We start from the raw sequence: 24,730 nt of genomic DNA on the forward strand, positions 1-24,730 counted from the left end.
GCTACAGTCCATGGGGTCAAAAAATTGGACATGACTGAGTGACTTCACTAAAAGGCCCTATCCTGACATATAGTAGGTATTCACTAAGTTTTTGTTGAATGAATGAATAAATTTAAGGAACCCTTAATTCTTATTTTCAGATTAATGCTCTAGTTCCTGAAAAGTTCCTCAACGGCTCAAATCATTTCCAGACTTTCATTCTGGTCATCCTCTCACACAAATTTTAGGTGTTTAGTGTCCTTTCTAAAATCTGGCACTATGATTAATATGGTGATCCAATCTTACTCCATACATCCTTTTATCACTGTTACATAGGATTACAATAGCTTTTTTGGAAGTCATGTCATAACATTGAATCACATTCTGTTTTTAATGAACAAAAATTCCTATTTTTGTTCACCTAGAAATTGAAGTTAATTCAAATCTACTCATCTTTGCCTCTGTGCAGTAGGTATTTTGAAACAATGTAAGGACTGACCAAAAATTACTTCCTTCACAGAATTTGATTCTTTTTGTTCAAAGACATTTGCATCAATGCTTCTAATTGCTCAGTTTTGCTACTATGGCAACACTGTTAGTTGTTACTATTTTTTCAGCCATTACATTTTCCATCATCACCCTGTCCCCCTTGTCTTCCAACTGGTATACGACACAAAAGGGTTGCTTTTTCTTTTTTCTTTTTTTGCTGAGATTATATTCTGAGATCATTTAAATGATTCTTCTGATATTATTAATTATAATATAGAAAGAAAAAGTAAATAAATTCAGAAGACCTAGGTACTATCACATTTTCTAGCTTTGTGATCTTGGAGAAGTAAATGAAACTCTATGCCTCAATTTCATCACCTATGTAAAATCAGAATGATGATAACTCGGTTTTGCTATTCAATAGGGTTGTTCATTGAGATCATGGAAGTGCCAAAGCAGTACTGATATAAAATAAGAAAAATGGCCAAAGATCCTTAACCAGGTACAACTAAATAAGCTTCTCTTATCTTGTTATTTTCTCCCCCTTAAAATATAGCTATATTGTACGGAGACCTGGTCTGAAGTTAGGATGCCTGGGTTCTAACCTTCATTTTCTCACTAACTAGCTAAGGCACCTTGGACAAATAATATAACCTTCTAAGCTTTATTTTCTTAACTTAAAAACAATAGGATTTGCCTACATACTTTCTAAGATCCCTCTCAGCTTTTAAATTTTTGAAAATCTGTCATGATGGCCCACATTCAAGAATAACACAAATCTTATCTGCACATTTGTCTTCATTAAGGTACATGTCTGGTGGCTTTTATAATGATTGAGATACTTATGCTGCATTTCAAATAGGAGTAGAGGTGCAGTGCCTGTAAGAGCTAAAGGCTTTTTAAAAGAGTTCTAAAACACCAAACTGAAACCAAAAAGTTTAGGTAAGTAATTAAAGAACCACTTGAGGAAAGAATTTTCCAGTTACTGAATGTGAGTTTTGTAGCTCAGACCCCACCTAAAACCCATGGGTACTACAGACTTTAATAACAATAATACATCTTATTTAAATAAAAACAGTTAACCTTTTATATGAAGTTTAAATGTTTCAGACATTAGCCATCAATTACTTCTTTCCTTTAGAAAAAATGCACCACTTGGACTTTTACACAAGAAAGTCAAAATGCTAAGAAGGGAACATTAACATGAACGAAGAAGAGAAAGATGACTTGGGACATTACCTCAGATTCTTTTATGAAGTTTATTTTTGTTAAAGACCCAATTGAGCATTTAAAGTGAGTAAAGCAAAATTAATATTATATTATTCATAATCCCACTACTGTATGAAACTTTATAAACACTTCTTAGTTTTTCATTTACAGGCATATATTGAGTTCCTTAACTTCTAGGGAATAATCAACTTTAGGCCTGCATTGGAAGAGCCTGTTATCCACAGGGACAGTAGATGAGGAAAATCTTCAGAAATGTGGCTTAGCGCCTTCCCAGACATCACTTTCTTAAGTTTTTCTCCATCTCATATACCACGAGCCTCTTTCAGTCTCCTCTCTGTTGGTTTCATGTTACCTTCTTTTCCCCTAAATGTTGGAATACTTCAGGGCTCAGTTCTCTTATCTTCTCTTGTTTCTGTGTACTTATTTTCCGTGGCTGTGAATTCCATCCATATGTTGCTGATACTTATATTTATAACTTTAGCCCAGACTCCTGTAATACATCTGCTTAGTAGACTCTTCTGTTTGGAAGTCCCAAACATAATATGTTACAGAGGTTCATGACACTGTCCAGGAGGCAGTAATCAAAAACATCCCCAAGAAAAAGAAAAGCAAAAAGGCAACATGGCTGTCTGAGGAGGCCTTACAAACAGCTGAGAAAAGAAGAGAAGCTAAACGCAAAAGGAAAAGGAAAGATACACCCATCTGAATGCAGAGTTCCAAAGAATAGCAAGGAGAGATAAGAAAGCCTTCCTCAGTGATCAAGCAAAGAACTAGAGAAAAACAATAGAATGGGAAAGACTAGAGATCTCTTCAAGAAAATTAGAGATACCAAGGGAACATTTCATGCAAAGATGGGCTCAATAAAGGACAGAAATGGTATGGATCTAACAGAAGCAGACAATATTAAGAAGAGGAAGCAAGAATACATAGAACTACCATATAAAAAAGATCTTAATAACCTGGATAATCATGATGGTGTGATCACTCACCTAGAGTCAGACATCCTGGAATGTGAAGTCAAGTGGGCCTTAGGAACTATCACTATGAACAAAGCTAGTGGAGGTGATGGAATTCCAGTTGAGCTATTTCAAATCCTGAAAGATGATGCTGTGATAGTGCTGCACTCAATATGCCAGCAAATCTGGAAAACTCAGCAGAGGCCACAGGACTGGAAAAGGTCAGTTTTTATTTCAATCCAAAGAAAGACAATGCCAAAAAATGTTCACACTACCGCACAATTGCACTCATCTCACACACTAGCAAAATAATACTCAAAATTCTCCAAGCTAGGCATCAACAGTACACGAACTGAGAACTTCCAGATGTTCAAGATGAATTTAGAAAAGGCCAAGGCCAAGGAATCAGGAATCAAATTGCCAACATCCACTGGATCATAGAAAAAGCAGAGGAATTCCAGAAAAATATCTACTTCTGTTCCATTGACTATGCTAAAGCCTTTGACTGTGTTGATCACAACAAACTGTGGGAAATTTTCTTAAAGAGATGGAAATACCAGACCATGTTACTTGACTCCTGAGAAATCTATATGCAGGTCAAGAAGCCACGGTTAGAACTGGATATGGAACAACAGACTGGTTCCAAATTAAGAAAGGAGTCTGTCAAGGCTGTATATTGTCATCATGCTTATTTAACTTCTATGCAGAGTACCTCTGGAGAAAGCAATGGCATCCCATTCCAGTACTCTTGCCTGGAAAATCCCGTGGACGGAGGAGCCTGGAAGGCTGCAGTCTACCGGGTCACTGAGGGTCGGACACGACTGAGCGACTTCACTTTCACTTTTCACTTTCATGCATTGGAGAAGGAAATGGCAACCCTCTCCAGTGTTCTTGCCTGGAGAATCCCAGGGACAGAGGAGCCTGGTGAGCTGCCGTCTATGGGATCGCACAGAGTCGGACACGACTGAAGCGACTTAGCAGCAGCAGCAGAGTACATCATGAGAAACACCGGGCTAGATGAAGCACAAGCTGGAATCAAGATTGCCGGGAGAAATATCAATAACCTCAGATATGCACATGACACCACCCTTCTGTCAGAAAGCAAAGAGGAACTGAAGAGCCTCTTGATGCAAGTGAAAGAGGAGAGTGAAAAAGCTGGCTTAAAACTCAACATTCAGAAAACTAAGATCATGGCATCCGTTCCCATTACTTCATGGGCAAATAGGTGGGAAAACAATGGAAACAATGACAGACTTCATTTTCTTGGGCTCCAAAATCACTGAAGATGGTGACTGCAGCCATGAAATTAAAAGACGCTTGCTCCTTGGAAGAAAAGCTACAACACACCTAGACAGCATATTAAAAAGCAGAGACATTACTTTGCCAATAAAGGTCCATCTAGTCAAAGCTATGGTTTTTCCAGTAGTCATGTATGGTTGTGAGAGTTAAGAAAGCTGAGCACCAAAGAATTGATGCTTTTGAACTGTGGTGCTGGAGAAGACTCTTGAGAGTCCCTTGGACTGCAAGATCAAACCACTCAATCCTAAAGGAAATCAATCCTGAGTATTCACTGGAAGGACTGATGCTGAAGCTGAAACTCCAATACTCTGGCCACCTGATGGTAAGAACTGACTCACTGGAAAAGACCCTGATGCTGGCAAAGACTGAAAGCAGGAGGAGAAGGGGATGATAGAGGATGAGATAGCATCACGACTCGATGGACATGAGTTTGAGCAAGCTCTCAGAGTTGGTGATGGACAGGGAATCCTGGTGTATGGCAGTCCATGGTGTCAGAAAGAGTCGAACACAACAGAGCTTCTGAACTGAACTGAAACATAACATATCCAAATGAATCTCTTGACTCTCACCGAAACTTATTATATCTCCAGGTAGCTACATCTCAGTAAATAGCAACTCCTTTCTTCTGGATACTCCATCCCCAAAAGTTGGAGTCACTCTTGATTCCTTTCTCTCAGATCCAACATCCAACTTGTAAGTAAATCCTGCTTAGCTCTACCCTTAAAATATATTCAGAATCCAAATGCTTCTTACTTCCTCACACTACCGCTCTGTTCCAAACCATAACCTTTTTCACCTGAATTTTTGCTGTAGCCTCCTAACTTATCTCTTTTTCTTTCTTTTTCCCCTCCTAAAATCTATTCCAAACATAACAGGTCTTAAATGTAAATTAGATCATGTTGCACCATTCCTCAAAACCTCCCCTCTGTTCATTAGTCTTTCTGTGAAAGCAGGATCCCACCTTGCGTATTCCCACTCTTGTTTTTGCCCTTGCCATTCTCTTCAGATGCCTACACAAATGGCCCTTTATTGGAAAGGTCTTCCTAACCACCCACATAGCGTCACCCACCTATGACCTGTAGTCCCTATCTCATTTCCCTTGCTTTGTTTTTCTTCTTAGCACCGTTCATTAACTGATACATTACATGTTATTTGTTAATGGCTATCTTCTTGAGCTAAAATGTAAGGTCCATGATATTATTTTGTTCATTGTAGTATCTCCATCCCCTTGAACAATGTTTGGCCTACAATAAGCACTCAATAAATATTTGTTGAACAAGTCAATGAACAAATCCTGCAGTCTTAACTAGAGATGACAAAATATTTACTTTTAGCACCTAAAAAGTAGGCATGCCATTCATTGAATTGATATAGTGAAAATGACTGAATTGGAGCTATATATATCTGAACTGCATAAATAAGGTATTGATCAAAAATATAAGTTGCAGAGAATATACAAGGGAAAAAAGACAGTCTCTTCAGCAAGAGATGATGGGAGCCGGCACGTCGGTGACTGTGGCAGAACCTTGTCATCTGGACTTGGGTGGGGAGTCCTGGTTTCTTCCCACCGGGCGTCTGGCAGAAATGTCTAATGCAAAAGAAAGAAAACATGCAAAGAAAATGAGAAACCAGCCCACCAATGTGACTTTATCCTCTGGCTTTGTGGCTGACAGTGGTCTAAAGCACCATAATGGAGGTGGAAAACCTTTCCAGTCTCAAAAAGTCTCATCCTGGAACTTCCCGACAGTGGCAGACCAGAACGACTCACCATCCGCTGCCCAAGTCTGATGCAAAGGAACAGCCTTCCTCCAGGGTAACCTTTAGAAAAAAGGGAGGATGGAAAGCAGGTCCCGAGGGCACTTCTCAGGAGATTCCCAAGTATATAACCGCTTCTACTTTTGCTCAAGCCCGAGCTGCTGAAATCAGTGCCATGTTGAAAGCAGTGACCCAGAAGTCTTCTAATTCGCTGATTTTCCAGACTCTGCCACGGCACATGCGATGAAGAGCCATGAGCCACAATGTCAAACGCCTTCCTCGGCAGTTACGGGAGATTGCCCAGAAAGAGGCAGAGAAAGCAGTTCATCAGAAAAAAGAACACTCAAAAAATAAGTGCCATAAAGCTTGACGATGTCACATAAACCGCATACTGGAGTTAACTGGAGACAAAAGAAGAACAAATGGCTGGAAACTCACATCTGGCACGCGAAGCGGTTTCACATGGTCAAGAGGTGGGGCTACTGCCTGGGGGAGAGGCCGACAGTCAAGAGCCACAGAGCCTGCTAGTGGGCCATGACGAGCCGCTGCCTCCTCCAGGATTTATCCTACTACTGTTGTTTGGAGTTGGAGGGCGAAGAGGAAGAAATACTCAAAGCACTTTCTTCAATGTGTAGCATAGACACAGGATTGACTTTTGCCGCAGTCCACTGTTTGTCTGGAAAGTGCCAAGGGAGTGTCATGCTTTACCGGGCAAATAAGTATCCCCTAGAAATGCTGGGTCCTGTGACATTTATGTGGAAGGCCCAGGAGACCCCTGGTGACACTTCTGAGAGCAGGCAGTTGTGGATCTGGCTTCATCCAGCTCTTAAACAGGATATCTTAGAGGAGATAAAAGCAGTGTGCCAGTGTATGGAACCTACCAAGGCAACTGTCCAGACCCCAGATCCCCTTCTGACACCGTCTCAAGAGAAAAGCCAGGTTGACCTGCCTTAAGAAAAAGTCGGCAAGAAAAGAAAACGGAAAGATGATGGGGAAAATGCTCAACCAGTTAAAAAAGTCATCGGTGATGGAACTAGAGATCCACTTCAACCATTTTCTTGGCTCTCTCCAACCACAGGCATCGTGATCCGTGATTTGACTATGGAGATGAACAGATTCCGGCTGATCGGTCCTCTTTCTCACTCCATCTTAACTGAGGCGCTCAAAGCTGCTTCCGTCCACCCCGAGGGAGAGAACACAGAGAAGACACCTGACCGTTGGTGGATTGAAACCTGCAAGAATCCTGATAGTGTTTCCCTTCATCACAGACAAGAAGCCATTTTTGAATTGTTGGGAGGAATAACATCACCAGCAGAAATTCCAGCAGAAACTATTCTGGGACTGACGGTTGGTGACCCACGAGTAAATCTGCCTCAAAAGAGGTCCAAAGTTTTGCCCAATCCAGAAAAATGGCAAGATAATGACAAAGTTAGACAGCTGCTTCTGGAGGGTGTGCCCGTGGAGTGTTCACATAGCTTTCTCTGGAACCAAGATATCTGTAAGAGTGTCACAGAGAATAAAATCTCAGATCAGGATTTAAACTGGAAGAGGAGTGAATTGCTGGTGCCTGGGTCACAACTTTTTTTAGGTCCCCATGAATCCAAGGTTCCTATCCTTTTGATTCAACAACCAGGAAAAGTGATGGGTGATGACCAACGAGGCTGGGGAAGCGGCTGGGATGTCCTGCTCCCAAAGGGCTGGGTCATGGCGTTCTGGATTCCATTTATCTATCGAGGTGCAAGAGTCGGAGGGTTAAAAGAAACCTTAGTGCATTCTCAGTATAAAAGGTCGCCTAATGTCCCAGACGATTTCGCAGACTGCCCTCCTGGGGTTCTCTTTGCTGAAGAGCAAGCGAAACATCTTCTTGAGAAGTACAAGAGACGTCCTCCTGCAAAACGGCCCAACTACATTAAGCTTGGCACCCTGGCACCTTTTTACTGTCCCTGGGAGCAGTTAACTCGAGACTGGGAGTCAAGAGTCCAGGCTCCAGAGGAATCGCCTGCAGCTTTCTCTCCAAGTTTTGGGGAGAGTGGCTTGAGCAGAGATGGGGTGCCTCATGTTCCCGAGCCTGGGAGGACTGCTCAGCTGTCTGACGACCAGGGCACACCCCTGTGTGACTCCAGTGAGCCTGAGGGAGTCATGGACACAGATTGTCCAGCTGGGGTGGGGACCGAGGAGGTGGCCAGCCAGAGTGCCGCCAGCAGGCCCCTTTGTGTTCTGAGGAGTAGATTACTGAGGCAGCTGTCAGCCTGGTGCGGGCCCAGGCCTGGGGGCCGTCAGGCGACCCAGCGAGCCGGCAGAGGGCAGCAAGGACTAACCAGAGAGGCCTGCCTGGCCGTGCTGGACGGCTTCCGCAGGGCCCTGGTGTGGGTCAGGCTGGCCCTGCTGGGGAAGGGCAGCCCTGGCCCACACACCCTGATCTGTGTCCCGGCCGAGGAGGATCTCCTGCAGCTCGGCCGCGATCGGCTGTACCATGGGCCCCAGGAGCCCAAGCACGGTGACCCATTCAAGAGCCAGATCCGGGAGCAGAAGAAGAAGAAGCTAGAGAAGAGGCTGAACCGAGGGCGTGCCGTGTCCGAGGGCCTGGCACAGGATGGCCCTGCAGCCGGGCCCCAGCCCCTGACCCCGGGCTTGTGGTCAGGCCCCCTCCCTGTTGTAACTTCTCACTGCTCCAGAGTTCTCTTTGGCTTTGTCACACAGGGAGATTTTTCCATGGCCATTGGCTGTGGGGAAGCCCTGGGGTTTGTTAGCCTGATGGGCTTGCTGGACATGCTGTCCAGGCAGCCAGGGCTAGTCAGGGGCCTTGTGTTGCTGAGGCTGCCTGCCTCCCTGCAGTATCGGTTTGCGAGAATCACGATTGAGGTGTGAACGTGGGTTCGCATCATGGCACAGAGAAGAACTGTGTTTGCCAAGTCTCATAACCAACCAGAGAGTTGTTCCCCTCCCCCTGCCCCACCTTCTGTTTCAAGACATCATGCGAAATTCCTTGGAAATGAGAATAAAGAAACTTACGTATTTATGCAAAAAAAAAAAAAAAAGAGAGATGATGGGAAAGTGGCACAGCTACATGTAAATCAATGAAGTTAGAACACATCCTCATACCATACACAAAAGTAAACTCAAAGTGGCTTAAAGACTTTATAAGATATGACACCATAAAACTCCTAGAAGAGAGCATAGGCAAAAATTCTCTGACATAAAGTGTAGCAATATTTTCTTAGTTCAGTCTCCCAAGGCAATAGAAACAAAAGCAAAAATAAACAAACGTAACAAAACTTACAAGCTTTTATACAGCAAAGGAAACTATAAACAATCGAAAAGATACCTATGAGTCTGGGGGAAACTATCTGCAAATGATGCAACCAACAAGGGCTTAATTTCCAAAAATATACAAAGAGTTCATAAAACACAATAAAAACCCCAATCAAAAAATGAGCAGAAGACCTAAACAGACATTTCTCCAAAGAAGATCCACATATGGCCAACAGGCACATGAAAAGATACTTAACTTTGTTAATTATTAGAGAAGTAATTTGAGAAATAATAATTCTCTGATAATTATTAGATAAATGCAAATTAAAACAGCAATGAGGTAACACCTCACACCATCTCAAATGGCCATGGTTAAAAAGCCTAGAAATAGCAAATGCTGGAGAGAGTGTGGAGAAAAGGGAACCCTCGAACACTGTTGGCGGGAATATAAGTTGATGCAGCCACTATGGCAAACAGCATGGAGATTCCTCAAAAAACTGAAACTAGAGTTGACATATGATCCTGCAATCCCACTCCTGGGCATGTGTCTGGACAAAACTATAATTCAAAAAGACACACGTACCCCTATGTTCATAGCAGCATGGTTGACAATAGCTAAGACATGGAAGCAACCTAAATGTTCACGGACAGATGAATAGACAGAGAAGCTGTGGTACATGTGTGGAATGGAGTACTACTTAGTCATAAAAAAGAATCAAATGCCATTTGCAGCCACATAGATGGACTTGGAAATTATCATACTACGTGAAGTAAGTCAGAAAGAGAAAGCCAAATACCAGATGATATCACTTCTATGTGGAATTTAAAATATGACAAAAATGCACCTATCTACGCAACAGAAACACTCATAGACATGGAGAGCGGACTTGTGGTTGCCGGGGGGGAAGGAGAGGCGGGGAGGGACAGAAGGGGATTTGGGGTTAGCAGATGCAACTTTTATATGCAGAATGGATAAACAGCAAGGCCCTACTGCATAGCACAGGGAACTATATTCAATACCCTGTGATAAATCATAATGAAAAACAATATATATAACTGAATCACTTTTCTGTACAGAAGAAATTAACATAAATTTGTAAATCAATAAAAATGTAAGTTCAGAAGAAAACATATTTTATACATATATAAAATTTTAAAATAGCTTAAACATACTTTATAGATATTATGATATATATATTGTATATATACTATATGCATATAGAGAAAGACAGAGACAGAGAAACAGAGAGAGAGAGCAAGAAGAAACAGAAGATGCATGAGAATGCTAAATACCAAATTCAGACAACAAAATGGATATTTGAAGGAGGTAATATGGGCATAGATGTTCACAATATAATTCCTTTTGTATATGAAAACAAAAAATTAGTTATGTATACTTTAAATGGCAACCCGCTCCAGTGTTCTTGCCTGGAGAATCCCAGGGACGGGGGAGCCTGGTGGGCTGCCGTCTATGGGGTCGCACAGAGCTGGACACGACTGAAGTGACTTAGCAGCAGCAGCATACTTTAATGAAAAATTCTTGGGCAGTTAATGGAGATAATCTTTCCATCTTTATGGATAATACAATTAAATAAAATTCCCATTATGCAACACTGTTTTCCTTCAAAAACCTTCTTACTACCAGGCATGAGGTCTTTACCTTTTTAAAATATTCTTTTTATTTTGGAGAATTTCAAACATGTAAAAAATGTAGAGAGATTAGTATGTTAAACCCCCATGTACAAGGAGTTCTCCTTCTCTTCAAAATGGAGTAACAGAGATTAGATTTATCCTCTGACCTGAAACAACTGAAAATAAACTGAAACAGTTTCAAGACATTGTATATCAGGCAATGGAGGACACTGATCACTGAGAAAGGAGGGAAGAATGAGGTGAGCCTGATGCCCCAACTTTATCTGGACAGAAGTTTCAAGCCTGACATCAGAGGGGAACCCAGTGGACATCGCTGTGAATCTGTTCTTCAGGGGCCAAATGCACAATGAAAGAACACACACCATTCAGAAATGTTCCTCTTGTTTGGGTGGGCACTAATGTTCTTTAGAGGCAAGCAGAAGCCAGGAGCAAGTTTCTGTCATGAGTGATGGGAGACAAAGCTTTCCATCCCATAGACAAAAATCAAAAGTGGTCTTCTCCCTCTGCTACCCACTCTGTCCAGGCTTAAACTTCTGGGAAGAATGGATAAGAAATATCAAAGGATACATAACCAAAAGTTTGAAAGTATTATAAAATACAGACTTGATAATTTTCTGTGCCTGTCTCCTATCAAATTCTCGTATCACAATCAATATAACACAAAGTAACGATTCAGTAGAAAAATTGGATAATCATAAACTGAGCTATTCAGATCTCTTTACACCATTGTTTATAAGATATGAGGCAGAAAACTTTGGTGTTAAGATGCTTTTTGCTGCTTAAGGAAACCAAATCTCTAGAGTAGCCTGGGTCATGAGCCTCTTTGCAGGTATATTTCTTAAACTTCATGATGAATTTGTAGATTCACACTTTTCTCCTATTTCTAGCTAATCCTATAGGAGTCTTATCTCTGATGTATTTCTTCTTTGTGTGCCACCTCACAGTCTTTCTAATACTATTTTGTGACATGTGGTATCACTTAATAAGCCAGGCCCTTGGAAGGATGGAAATTTCATTTAGACACAGATCCTTATCTCAAAGAACACAGAGAAACAAACCAAGTATATAAATAAGTCTAACGTAAATGCACAATAAGAAGTACTATATGAAAGTACTTTCAGAAAGTTCGGAACTTGTAAGAGATCTTAATGGTCAAGCATTCTTACTTAATTTTACAGATGAAGAAAGTAAATGAAAAAAGGTTAAATGATTTCCTCTGTGAAGTACAGTCTTCTCGTGTGAGGCATTGTGGTGCCCTGGAAAAAACAGTGAACTTAGGGTGAGACAATCTAGGAATGATTTTGGATATCAGCCAGTAAACTCTCATTAAGCACAAATTATCAAACTTTCTTGAGCCTTAGTTTTCGCATCCATAGAAACAGGATAATAATGCTTGTCTGTTAGGGTTGTCAAAAAGATCAAATGAGATCATGAAAAGGCTTTCTTGATTATGAGATAATATACAAGAATATTGCTACAATTAATTAACTGCAGAACGGGAATAGACCTCAAATCTCCTCACGTTGAGACCTATGTCTATCGCATATTAATATGAAACACTCTCCATGACCCCTTGTACATGATTTAGCAATTCACCTTCTTGCACAGGGTAGATTATAATTATCAATCATATGTATGTTGTTTACTTGAGTTGTATGAGCATTCATCACCTGTTTGAGTTATATACAGCAAATTAAAACAGATGCTCTTTCTATGAAACTTTCTTGGCTAATTCTCACAATAACATAGGATAAGAATTTTATCTAACATTTCTCAATACCGTGTTGTATTTTCAGCCTGTTTATTCTGGCTTCTTCCTTAGAAGCACTGTTAGTGTTGAATAAAAGTTGAGCAATTAAAAAGAAAAACATCAGGAACTTTGTAGGTCAAAGACATCCTTGAGGCACTTTAGAGAAGTTAAGTGATAACATCATTATAATATTGTGTTACTTCTTTGATCTGCTAAGAACTTAAAACAAAATAATAAGCTTTTTTATTTCTGAGTTTTCTTTCCTATTGTTGCAGGAAGCAATTAAACTAAGGAATAGGTTAACTGTAAAAGCTTTTGCCCTCTTATTCACCTCATTACAGACTCCTTTCTCTTTAGGATGGGTGAGAAAAGTGAGATATAAGTTTATTTTCACACATATTACTGTATGATTTAAGAAAAGTATTCAAGAGGTTGTGTGCTGTACTAGAAAGAACATGAAATTTGGATTCTGAGGCCATGGGTTTCAGTTCTCTGTCTGGCCCTTTAGACTTGAGTCAAGAAACTTTTCTAATGTCAGTTTTCTTATTTGTAAAAGATGAAAACTAATAGAATCTACCCTTTGGATTGTCCAGGGAATTGTATGATACCCCGCCCAAAATTAAAAGACAGCTAAAAAGATGTACATCATCTTTGGAAGAGAAAGTAAAATTAAAATCATTTTATTGCAATTAGCAGAAGAAAGAGTATAATAAGACTGTTACTGCCTTGATCACATGTTGCAGCTTGACTATATAAACCTTCCCTCCTCAGTAAGAAGCAGGGCACAGTTCTTAAAGCACTAGCCTACTGTGTTCTCCCTTTGCCTGGCAAAGTAATAAAGCCCCTCTTTCCGTCTCCTCCATAAAAAATCATTTTAAAAATGAGGCGCATGAATATAAAGTTAGAAAATGTAGACGGTGTTAGCAATGCAATTGATTTATCAATATACTCCATACAGCTCTAAACACTTGCTATCAGTTCAGTTCAGACACTCAGTCATGTCCGACTCTTTGCGACCCCATGAATCGCAGCACGCCAGGCCTCCCTGTCCATCACCAGCTCCCGGAGTTTACCCAAACTCATGTCCATCAAGTTGGTGATGCCATCCAGCCATCTCATCCTCTGTCGTCCCCTTCTCCTCCTGCCCCCAATCCCTCCCAGCATCAGGGTCTTTTCCAATGAGTCAACTCTTCGCATATGGCCAAAGTATTGGAGTTTCAGCTTCAGCATCAGTCCTTCCAATGAACACCCAGGACTGATCTCCTTTAGGATGGACTGGTTGGATTTCCTTGCAGTCCAAGGGACTCTCAAGAATCTTCTCCAACACCACAATTCAAAAGCATCAATTATTCGGCGCTCAGTATTCTTCACAGTCCAACTCTCACATCCATACATGACCACTAGAAAAACCATAGCCTTGACTAGATGGACCTTTGTTGGCAAAGTATGTCTCTGCTTTTGAATATGCTATCTAGGTTGGTCATAACTTTCCTTCCAAGAAGTAAGCGTCTTTTAATTTCATGGCTGCAATAACCATCTGCAGTGATTTTGGAGCCCAAAAAGAACTCCCAGATGTTCAAGCTGGTTTTAGAAAAGGCAGAGGAACCAGAGATCAAATCGCCAACATCCACTGGATCATGGAAAAAGCAAGAGAGTTCCAGAAAAACATCTATTTCTGCTTTATTGACTATGCCAAAGCCTTTGACTGTGTGGAGCACAATAAACTGTGGAAAATTCTGAAAGAGATGGGAATACCAGACCACTTGACCTGCCTCTTGAGAAATCTGTATGCAGGTCAGGAAGCAACAGTTAGAACTGGCCGTGGAACAACAGACTGGTTCCAAATAGGAAAAGGAGTACGTCAAGGCTGTATATTGTCACTCTGCTTATTTAACTTCTATGCAGAGTACATCATGAGAAATGCTGGGCTGGAAGAAACACAAGCTGGTATCAAGATTGCCGGGAGAAATATCAATAACCTCAGATATGCGGATGACACCACCCTTATGGCACAAAGTGAGGAGGAACTCAAAAGCCTCTTGATGAAACTGAAAAAGGAGAATGAAAAAGTTGGCTTAAAGCTCAACATTCAGAAAACTAAGACCACGGCATCTGGTCCCATCACTTCATGGGAAATAGATGGGGAAACAGTGGAAACAGTGTCAAACACTTGCTATGGCTGGGACATAAATTTGAGTCTGAACTTCTTAGCTGTCATCTCAAAGAAGGAAACAATGGCAAGTCAGCAAACCAACAGGCTTCCCTGCTGGGTCAGTGGTAAATAATCTGCCTGACAATTCAGGAAAGTGGCTTTGATCTCTGGGTCAGGAAGATTCCCTGGAGAAGGAAATGGCAATCTAATCCAGTATTTTTGCCTGGGAAATCCAAGGGACAGAGGAGCCTGGCAGGCAACAGTCCACGGAGTTGCAAAAGAGTCAGACATGACTCAGTGACTAAACAACAGCAACAACAACAGCAGACAAATAGTGTCCATACACAAAGTGAAAAAGAAATTCATAGTTTTCCAATTCCTCAAAAAGTGAAACACATAATTACCACATGAAATGAAATTCTTAGGTACATACCCAAAATAACTGAAAAGAGGTATTCAAGCAGATACTTAATATTGATGGCAGTAGTAGTCACAATAACCAACAAGTAGAAACAACCAAAATTTCTATCAATCAATGACAGATAAACAAAATGTGGTATATCCATAATAGGAAATACTATTCAGCCATAAAAGGAAATGAAGTGTTGGATACATGTAACATCTTGGTGAATCTCAAAAGGCTAAATGAAAAGAGTCAGATGCAAAATGTCACATTATTGTATGAGTCCATTTATATGAAATATCCAGAGGAGTTAAATCCATAGATACAGGAAGAAGATTAGGTTGTGAGGGAGCTGAAGAGGGGACGAAATAGGGAATGCCTGCATAATGGGTATGGAGTCTCCTTTGGGAGTGTTGAAAATTTTTTGGAACTAGATAGAGGTGATGACTGCACAACTTTGTAAATGTATGAAATGCCACCAATTGTATACTTTTACATGGTCAATTTTATGTTACATGAGTTTCACTTCAATAAAATAATAATAATAAATAAATAAAGCAAAATCCAAAACTGAAACAAATGAGTTGTCTGGAAAATTGCAACTACTGATAATATTAAGGTCAGAAAGGACACTAAGGAAATAAACCCTTTGCAATATCACTGAACATAATGTGTCATCATTCTTCGGAAGGTCCTTCAATATAGGCTAATGTCATGATTATTAAAGGAAATACAGCAAAACGTATATTCCTGGGAACCAGGGAGAGTATGGTGTTAGTAATGTGGCTCAAGCTACACTATTAAAATACTAAAAATATATAAAGGAGGAGATAGATTATCTATTCTTCTGTAATACTTCACAAATTTTCCTTTAGTCAAAATTTTGGAAGCTGTAGAGCAGGAGTGAGTTTGAGACTGCACTCCCTGTAGAGTATGTGGGTGTGGTTTGCTAATTTAGAGCCTGTGCTTAGTTAGCCAATCTGGAAGCAAGAGTAAGAACCATTGGTAAATGAGGAGAATGTTGGAAGTGAGTAGCCACAGTGCTGAGCCAGCGAAGGTTCTCCTGAGAAATGTTAGATCTGCTCAAACAAAGGGTAATTATAACCCCACAGTAGTTCCATGTAATAAATCATGCCCTCAATATCTTGAAGGAGGAAAGGTTTCTAATAGAGGCCATGGGACTATGTATGTAAAAACTCTTTGTAAAGTATAAAGTTTATACCAATCATAGTTTTCATTCTTATGAATATCTGGCTATAATACCTAACAAACAAACAACATATTTGAATAGCATTTTCATATACAATATTCATTAATTGGTCTTAACAAGTACTTATCGAATATTATTTGTGTACCCTAGAAGGATAGACTATATTATCAACATTTTAGAAAATAACTGAGGTTCTGAGAATCTGAGATTTCCTTAAGTCACACAACTTGGAGACTCCAGACCTTTGGTTCCTAGATCATTCCAAACTTTATGCCCCAAGGGCTGAAATGACTAAGGACTATGGTTGCCAAATTCCTCCGTCTTCCTTAAGCGCTAAATGTGATTATTTAACACCCTGGGCAAAGATTCATCATTTCTATTTCTGTCTGTGCAGTGGTTCGGTTCAGTTCAGTTCAGTCGCTCAGTGCTGTCCGATCCTTTGCAACCCCATGGACTGCAGCATGCCAGGCCTACCTGTCCATTGACAACTCCCAGAGTTCACTCAAATTCATGTCCATTGAGTCGGTGATGCCATCCAGCCATCTCATCCTCTGTCATCCCCTTCTCCTTGTGGCTTCAGTCTTTCCCAGCATCAGGGTCTTTTCAAATGAGTCAGTTCTTCACATCAGGTGGCCAAAGTATTGGGGGTTCAGCTTCAGTAGCAGTCCTTCCAATGAATATTCAGGACTAATTTCCTTTAGGATGGACTGGTTGGATCTCCTTGCAGTCCAAGGGACTATCAACAGTCTTCTCCAACACAACAGTTGAAAAGCATCAGTTCTTTGGCCCTCAGCTTTCTTAATGGTCCAACTCTCACATCCATACATGACAACTGGAAAAACCATAGCTTTGGCTAGACAGACCTTTGTTGGCAAAGTAATGTCTCTGCTATTCAATATGCTGTCTAGGTTGGTCATAACTTTTCTTCCAAGGAGTAAGCATCTTTTAATTTCATGGCTGCAGTCACCACCTGCAGTGATTTTGGAGCCCCCCAAAATAAAGTCTGTCACTGTTTTCACTGTTTCCCCATCTATTTGCCATGAAGTGATGAGACCAGATGCTATGATCTTAGTTTTCAGAATGTTGAGTTTTAAGCCAGATTTTTCACTCTTCTCTTTCACTTTCATCAAGAGGCTCTTTAGTTCTTCTTTGCTTTCTGTCATAAGTGTGGTATCATGTGCATATCTGAGGTTATTGATATTTCTCCCAGCAATCCTGATTCCAGCTTGTGCTTCATCCACCCTAGCTTTTCTCATGATGTACTCTGCATATAAGTTAAATAAGCAGGGTGACAATATATAGGCTTGATGTACTCCTTTTTCTATTTGGAACCAGTCTGTTGTTCCATGTCCAGTTCTAACTGTTGCTTCCTGACCTGCATACAGATTTCTCAAGAGGCAGGTTAGGTGGTCTGGTATTCCCATCTCTTTCGCAATTTTCCATAGTTTATTGTGATACACACAGTCAAAGGCTTTGGCATAGTCAATAAAGCAGAAATAGATATTTTTCTGGAACTCTCTTGCTTTTTCCATGATCCAGTGGATGCTGGCAATTTGATCTCTGGTTCCTCTGCCTTTTCTAAATCCAGCTTGAACACCTGGAAGTTCATGGTTCATGTACTGTTGAAGGCTGGCTTAGAGAATTTTGAGCATTACTTTACTAGCGTGTGAGATGAGTGCAACTGGGCGGTAGTTTGAGCATTCTTTGGCATTGTCTTTCTTTGGAATTGGAATGAAAACTGACCTTATCTAGTCCTGTGGCCACTGAGTTTTCCAAATTTGCTGGCAAATTGAGTGCAGCGCTTTCATAGCATCATCTTTTAGGATTTGAAATAGCTCAACCAGAATTCCATCACCTGCACTAGCTTTGTTCATAGAGATGCTTCCTAAGGCCCACTTGACTTTGCATTCCAGGATGCCTGGCTCTGGGTTGGTGATCACACCATCATGATTATCTGGGTTATGAAGATCTTTTTTGATTAGTTCTTCTGTGTATGCTTGCCACCTCTTCTTAATATTTTCTGTTTCTGTTAGGTCCATGCCATTTCTGTCCTTTATTGTGCCTGTCTTTGGTTGAAATGTTCCCTTGGTGTCTCTGATTTTCTTGAAGAGATCTTTCCCATTTTATTGTTTTCCTCTATTTCTTTGCTTTGATTGCTAAGGAAGCCTTTCTTATCTCTCCTTGCTATTCCTTGGAACTCCGCATGCAGATGGGTATATCTTTCCTTTTCTCCTTTGCCTTTTGCTTCTCTTATATTTACAGCTATTTGTAAAGCCTCCTCAGACAACCATTTTGCCTTTTGGCATTTCTTTTCCTTGAGGATGGTCTTGATCCCTGCCTCCTGTACAATGTCATGAACCTCTGTCCCTAGTTCTTTAGGCACTCTATCAGATCTAATCCCTTAAAACTATGTGTCACTTCCACTGTATAATTGTAAGGGATTTGATTTAGGTCATACCTGAGTGGTCTAGTGGTTTTCCCCACTTTCTTCAGTTTAAGTCTGAATTTGGCAACAAGGAGTTCATTATATGAGCTACAGTCAGCTCCCGGTCTTGTTTTGGCTGACTGTAAAGAACTTCTCCGTCTTTGGCTGCAAAGAATATAATCAACCTGATTTTGATACTGACCATCTGGTGATGGTATTTTCTTTAGTTGCTGTTGCACGGAGTTCTCTCTCAGAATCCATGCTTACCAAATACACACACAGTGCTTGCTGTACAGTACTGGCTAACATGAGTGTACCTTGTGTTAGGTGTGGTGCTAAGAATTACACAGACATACTTTCATTTAATCCTGAGAATAGCGTTCTGAGGAAGGTTTATCATCTCTCTTTGGATAATATAGAAATTACAACTCAGAAAGATTAAATAATTTGACCAAAGCCAAGGCAGAAATATATATAAATAGTCTGACAATCATTGTAGGAGAATATTAAAGATTCCTGAAAATCCGAGGCTAACTTCTGTGATTCCTACCTGAAGAGCTAGTAGGGTGTGGAACAAATATGGAAAGTTCGTGACAGGACTGGGTCTATATCCAGTTTTGCTTAATTTCAGACTCACAGCTTAACCACTCTGCTATTCTGAGACACAGGTCTAGTATGTTTGTAATCATTTGATTCCCCACCCAGACAATTATATTAATAAATTTTGGGTCATTATTATCATAAGTGGCTAAACTTTTCTATGTCAAATCCTCTTTAAAGTACTTAACAGTCATAGAATTCAGGAACATTTATGGATTTTAAAGTCCTCTGATGAATGACTAGGAAATGCTTGTCCATGTGAGAGTATTTTTGAGGAGATGGCAAAAGTAAAAAATTCAGATTACTGAGTATTATTCTGCTGCTGGATTCAGGATGTCAAAAAACTAGTGTGTATGGTTTTGACTAACATATTTTCCTGTTCAGATGTGTATAATGTAAGAGGGCAAAATAATTCATTTGATGAAGGCATCGTGGTGTGTCAGATAGTGTGGTAGATGCTGCCACACAGCTGCTAGGGTTTGAGTATTCAAGAAGTGTCAATCTGCCAGGGTTAGAGGAAAAGGGAAATGTTCTTTACCAAACAGGGCAAATCTCATCTCTCTGAGAATCATTTCCTATTCTGTAAATAAGGGGGTTGGATCTCCAGGTCTTAACTGATTCTGTTTTTTGACTGTGTATGGTTTCTTCTCCTCTGCCACTACTCTCATGTGAAAATATTCTCACACTGTCTTAGCTTTGCAATGCATTAAATTAGTTTGACAAATGTCTACTGAATTTCTACTGTCAGGCACTAACGGGGTGAATGAAGCAAGGTTCCTCCGCTCATAAAGCCTACAGTTCAAAAGCATAAGACAATAAATAAATAGGAAGACAAGTGCATAAAAATAATCATTAATAATAAACAAATAACTATAGGTTGGAAAGGTTCCAGGAGGAAAATAAGCTAGATGGCACGTTTTTGTTTCTGCAGTCATATGATTGGCTCTTTCAATTCCCCAAATGAGGACCTATCAAGGTTATCAGATTTTAAAGGGGAAAAAATGATGATACCCTACAACTAACTCGGGAATCAATAAGCATTACTCTTGAAGAAAATTGTATTGGGGCTGGTTTACTCTGTATCTCTTCCTTTAAACATTAGAGGAGCGGCTTCTCAAAATGAGCCGCGAGACAAACTTTTTTTTTTTTTTTTTTGGTGAGTCAAGCGGAAAGACAAAGTGAAAAGAGAGAACCAGGGCTCAGGAAAATTTGCCAATCACCTGGCCATCAAGATTTCTTTAAGTCTCTAGGTTCCCCTTGGCAGCGGCAATCTGGATGAAAAGAAAATTAATGCCAAAAACTTCAAGGCAGATTTCAATTATTACTGCCCGGTGGCAGGAACCTGGAAAGAAAAGGTCAAGGTGTGGCTTGGCAAGAGGCAACTCCCGGGAAAGGCGCTGAGAAGGGCAGGGCGGAGAACAGACAGAGAAGGAGACACCCCGAGATGAAAGCGCAGAAAAACTTTCGGCCGCTGAAGCCGCGCACGGCTCAGGTGGCCCTTTCCCGCTCAGGTGAGCTCCTCCCGTGCCTCCCATTGGCCAAGCCGCCCGTGGCGCTGGGAGGGCGACGCAGCCCGGTCTAGTTCAGGGTCTAGGGCGGCGCGTCACTTCCGGTAGCGCGGAGCTTGTAAAACACCCTGGAGAGAAAATGGCGGCGGCAGCGGCTTCGGCGCCTCAGCAGCTCTCGGATGAGGAGCTTTTCTCTCAGCTCCGCCGTTACGGCCTATCTCCTGGCCCAGTGACGGAGAGCACCCGCCCGGTCTACCTCAAGAAGCTGAAGAAGCTTCGAGAGGAAGAGCAGCAGCAGCACCGGTCCGGGGGCCGCGGCAGCAAGACGCGGAACAGTAATAACAATAACACGGCAGCCGCCACGGTCGCCGCCGCCGGACCAGCGGCGGCGGCCGTGGGGATGGGGGTCCGGCCGGTCTCCGGCGACCTCTCCTACTTACGGACTCCTGGGGGCCTGGGCCGGGTTTCGGCTTCGGGTCCGGAGACCCCCTTGGGAGGGCCTGGGGGCGCCTCGGCCACCCTCACGGCTGGCAGCAAAGTACTGCTGGGCTTCAGCTCGGACGAGTCGGACGTGGAGGCCAGTCCCCGGGACCAGGCCGGCGGCGGCGGCGGCGGGAGGAAAGACCGGGCTCCGCTCCAGTATCGCGGGCTCAAACCGCCGGCGGCGCCCCTGGCCGCCAGCGAGGTGACTAACAGCAACTCGGCCGAGCGGAGGAAGCCCCACTCGTGGTGGGGGGCCAGAAGGCCGGCGGCCCCCGAGCTGCAGAGCCCGTCGGGGAGAGATGGGGCGGCGGACGACGAGGAGCAGGAGGGGGAAGACGGCGAGGACAGGGACCCGGAGGCCGAGGAGCCGCTGTGGTCCGGCCGGACTGTGAATGGCAGCCGGCTTCTGCCCTACAGCTGCCGGGAAAACTATTCGGACTCGGAGGAAGAGGAGGACGACGACGTGGCCTCCAGCAGACAGGTATTGAAGGACGACACCCTTTCTCGGCATCGGCCCAGGCGGGGCCACAGTAAGCCTCTCTCGCCGCTGCCTGCGAAATCGGCCGGCGGCCGGCTGGAGACCTCAGTTCAGGGAGGGGGAGGAATCGCGATGAATGACAGGGCGGCGGCCGCCGGGAGTCTAGACAGGAGCCGAAACCTCGAGGAGTCGGCGGCGGCGGAGCAGGGAGGAGGGTGTGATCCGCTGGACTCCAGCCCCATTCCTAGATACCGCGTTAACGCTAAGAAACTAACCCCTCTCCTGCCGCCGCCACTCGCGGACATGGACTCAACCCTGGATTCGTCCACAGGCTCCCTTCTTAAAACCAATAATCATATCGGCGGCGGGGCCTTCGGCGTGGACTCCCCCAGGATTTTTCCCAACAGCCTCCCTCCCAGCGCGGCGGTGGCCGCCTCGAGTTCACTCAGGATCAATCACTCCAATCATACAGGCTCCAATCATACCTACCTGAAGAACACATACAACAAACCGAAGCTTTCCGAACCCGAGGAGGAACTTCTCCAACAATTTAAACGGGAGGAGGTGTCCCCAACGGGGGGTTTCAGTGCCCACTATTTGTCCATGTTTCTCTTAACTGCTGCCTGCCTATTTTTCCTCATTTTGGGACTGACTTACCTAGGCATGAGAGGGACAGGAGTATCCGAGGATGGAGGACTCGGCAGTAAGTATTCAACCCCGTGGTGAAGGCAACAAAGGGAATGCTGTTAGTGGCCGGCTCTAGCCGCACTGGGCATTTTACCCGAGGTGACTTCAACCTACAAGCACATGGTTTAATAGTGCAACCTGCAAGCACATGGTTTAATAGTGCAACACAACACATTGAGGGCATTCGTGTCATCTTTCTTTAAGAAAGAATATGGTTATCGTGATAAGAATGATAACCCCGTGGCTGGTTTTAAGATTTTTCTGTATGATGTGTTGAGGAATTCAAAACATCTTCTAAAAGAACAAAATATTATAAGCAAGCCTGTTAGTAGAGAGCATTTAAAATGTGTGACTTAAATTTTCTTTGGGCCTTAAGTAGTAACCATATGTGGAGATGCCAGTCCAATTACTCAAAATTTGAAGTTATTTTGATTGTTCAGGCATCATAAAGGCAGTGGGTTTTTTTTAAATTGAGTTGTTGTTCTAAAAGACAGTGTAAGATCTCTTGAAACTGTAGTTAAATATTTTGTAATATTGCAGTGTTATATTTTGTAGTATTAAGTATACGTGTAGATATCTCTGATTTCTTTAAAGTGAATGAATGCAGAAAGTCAGAAGTCATGCTTCTAAACATTGATTTCCCAGCCCAGAGCAGCTCCACTTCCACCAGTGGAAAACAGTAGTGGAATGGCAGTGCAGGGGTTTGCAGTCACCTTAATTTGGATTGGTCTCCAGGCCCTGCCTTTTGCTTTGCTGAATGGCTGTGGGCAGTCTCATTCACTCATTCATTAAGCCAGCATCATCTGTATTGAGCACTCAGGATACAGCAGTGGTAAGTCAAGGTGTCCCTGCCCTTCAACACAGGAAGATGATGAATACTGATCACTTTATGTTCTATGAAGGATATAAGGATGGTGTAATTGGTGTACTCTACTATAGACAGGGCTCTAGTATAGAGGGCTTCCCTCATGGCTCAGTTGGTAAATCATCTGCCTGCAATGCAGAAGACCCAGGTTCGATTCCTGGGTCGGGAAGACCCCTGGAGAAACAAACGGCAACCGACTCCAATATTCTTGCCTGGAGAATCCCATGGACAGAGGAGCCTGACAGGCTACAGTCTGCGGGGATCGCAAGGGTCGGACACGACTTAGCGACTACACCACCACCACTGTAGACATGGTGATGGTGGGAACTTTGTGAAATGAGACCTGAAGCAGGACAAGACGACAGCCTTGTATTAGACAGGAGAGCATTCTGGGCAGAGGTTATAAGAGGAGGAGGAAAGGCCTTGAGTTGAGCAAGGGGGAGTGAGCTAGAGTGTGAGCTTCCCTGACATAACCTGTAAAATGATGCTAATCTTGATTAGAATGATGCCTGGGAAGATTAAAAGAAAGTAAATTTAGTAAGATGTATTTTAGATGTACTTTAAAGAAATTAGAGATATCTACACATATACTTAATACTACAAAATGTAACATTTATAATATTTAGAAAGATGTACTGCTGAATAGGTAGATTCTCAATGTTAGGTCCTTCTCCCCTGTACCCTGAAACTTTCTACCCTTTTCACTCAACATGAATTCACTGTCATGGTTTGTATTTATAAAATTGACTTCAAAATAGTCAAAAGATACAGTTAGCAGACTTAAAGAGTGTACTGAAAATAGTGTAAGCCTCTGTTTGGATATAGCCAATTTTAAGATAGTCAAATAATAGGTTATGATAGTCCTTAACTATAGCGGGATTAGAAGGAGGACTGAAATCCAGCACTCATGTTATGGTGCCCTGGGAGCAAGAGTGAGATATATATATAGTGTATATATAGTGTCCTACCCCAGATATTACAGAGAGAGACAAGAAATAAAGTCTATTATCTAGAAGTTACACTAGTAAAATTCACATAAGTGACATTACCTATGAGCAGTACCTATCTGTATGCTTGTTTCTCCAATGGAACTGCTCTGTTCTGTGAACTGGCCCTTTTTTAAGAAATAAAGGGTTTGCAAGTATTATTGCTGAATCTGCCCAGCAAACTCACAGAGGCAGACGGTGTCATCCTCACTTTATAGGTGAGGACAGTGAGACTTACAGAAGCTAAGAAATGTACCCGCAGTTAAATGGCTAGTGAGTGACAGGACTAAGATTTGGTTTCAGATTTTTTTTCAACTATTATGCCCATCCTACTTTGGGTATTATTTGTAGAGAGCTTTCTAAATTAGAGGATACTTTTATTAGAATTAAAATAATTGAATACTTGGTAGGATTTCATACAGAATTACTGTATGAAAGGTGCACAATGCTCAACTAAGGTGACTTACACATCTTTCTTGTCACTGTTAAGATGAATGACTAATATTTTCTTAGGCACGAAAATTTTAAATGGACTAGAAAGGGATAGGATTGCTAGGGCTTAGGTAACCG

The 24,730-nt window shown here is 42.1% G+C and overlaps 2 protein-coding genes across 2 annotated transcripts in view; both read left to right on the forward strand.

Annotated features, from left to right (window-relative positions):
• The first annotated feature begins 5,457 nt into the window (after positions 1-5,457).
• Positions 5,458-8,706, forward strand: LOC120857694 (ribonucleases P/MRP protein subunit POP1-like). Its single transcript, XM_040233384.1, is given in 3 exon segments — positions 5,458-5,674; positions 5,676-6,103; positions 6,106-8,706. Coding segments are annotated over 3 exon segments (3,036 nt in total). The 5' UTR covers positions 5,458-5,537; the 3' UTR covers positions 8,577-8,706.
• Positions 8,707-19,629: 10,923 nt separating this feature from the next.
• LEMD3 (LEM domain containing 3) overlaps positions 19,630-24,730 on the forward strand; it is a 70,359-nt gene continuing 65,258 nt past the window's right edge. Inside the window, exon 1 of the mRNA XM_040233385.1 lies at positions 19,630-22,325. Within this exon, the coding sequence (XP_040089319.1) occupies positions 20,801-22,325 (1,525 nt within the window). The 5' untranslated portion in view covers positions 19,630-20,800. The remainder of the gene's footprint in view (positions 22,326-24,730) is intronic.

The sequence above is a fragment of the Oryx dammah genome, unplaced genomic scaffold, assembly GCF_014754425.2.
Source record: "Oryx dammah isolate SB20612 unplaced genomic scaffold, SCBI_Odam_1.1 HiC_scaffold_29, whole genome shotgun sequence".
In the NCBI taxonomy this organism is placed as follows: domain Eukaryota; kingdom Metazoa; phylum Chordata; class Mammalia; order Artiodactyla; family Bovidae; genus Oryx; species Oryx dammah.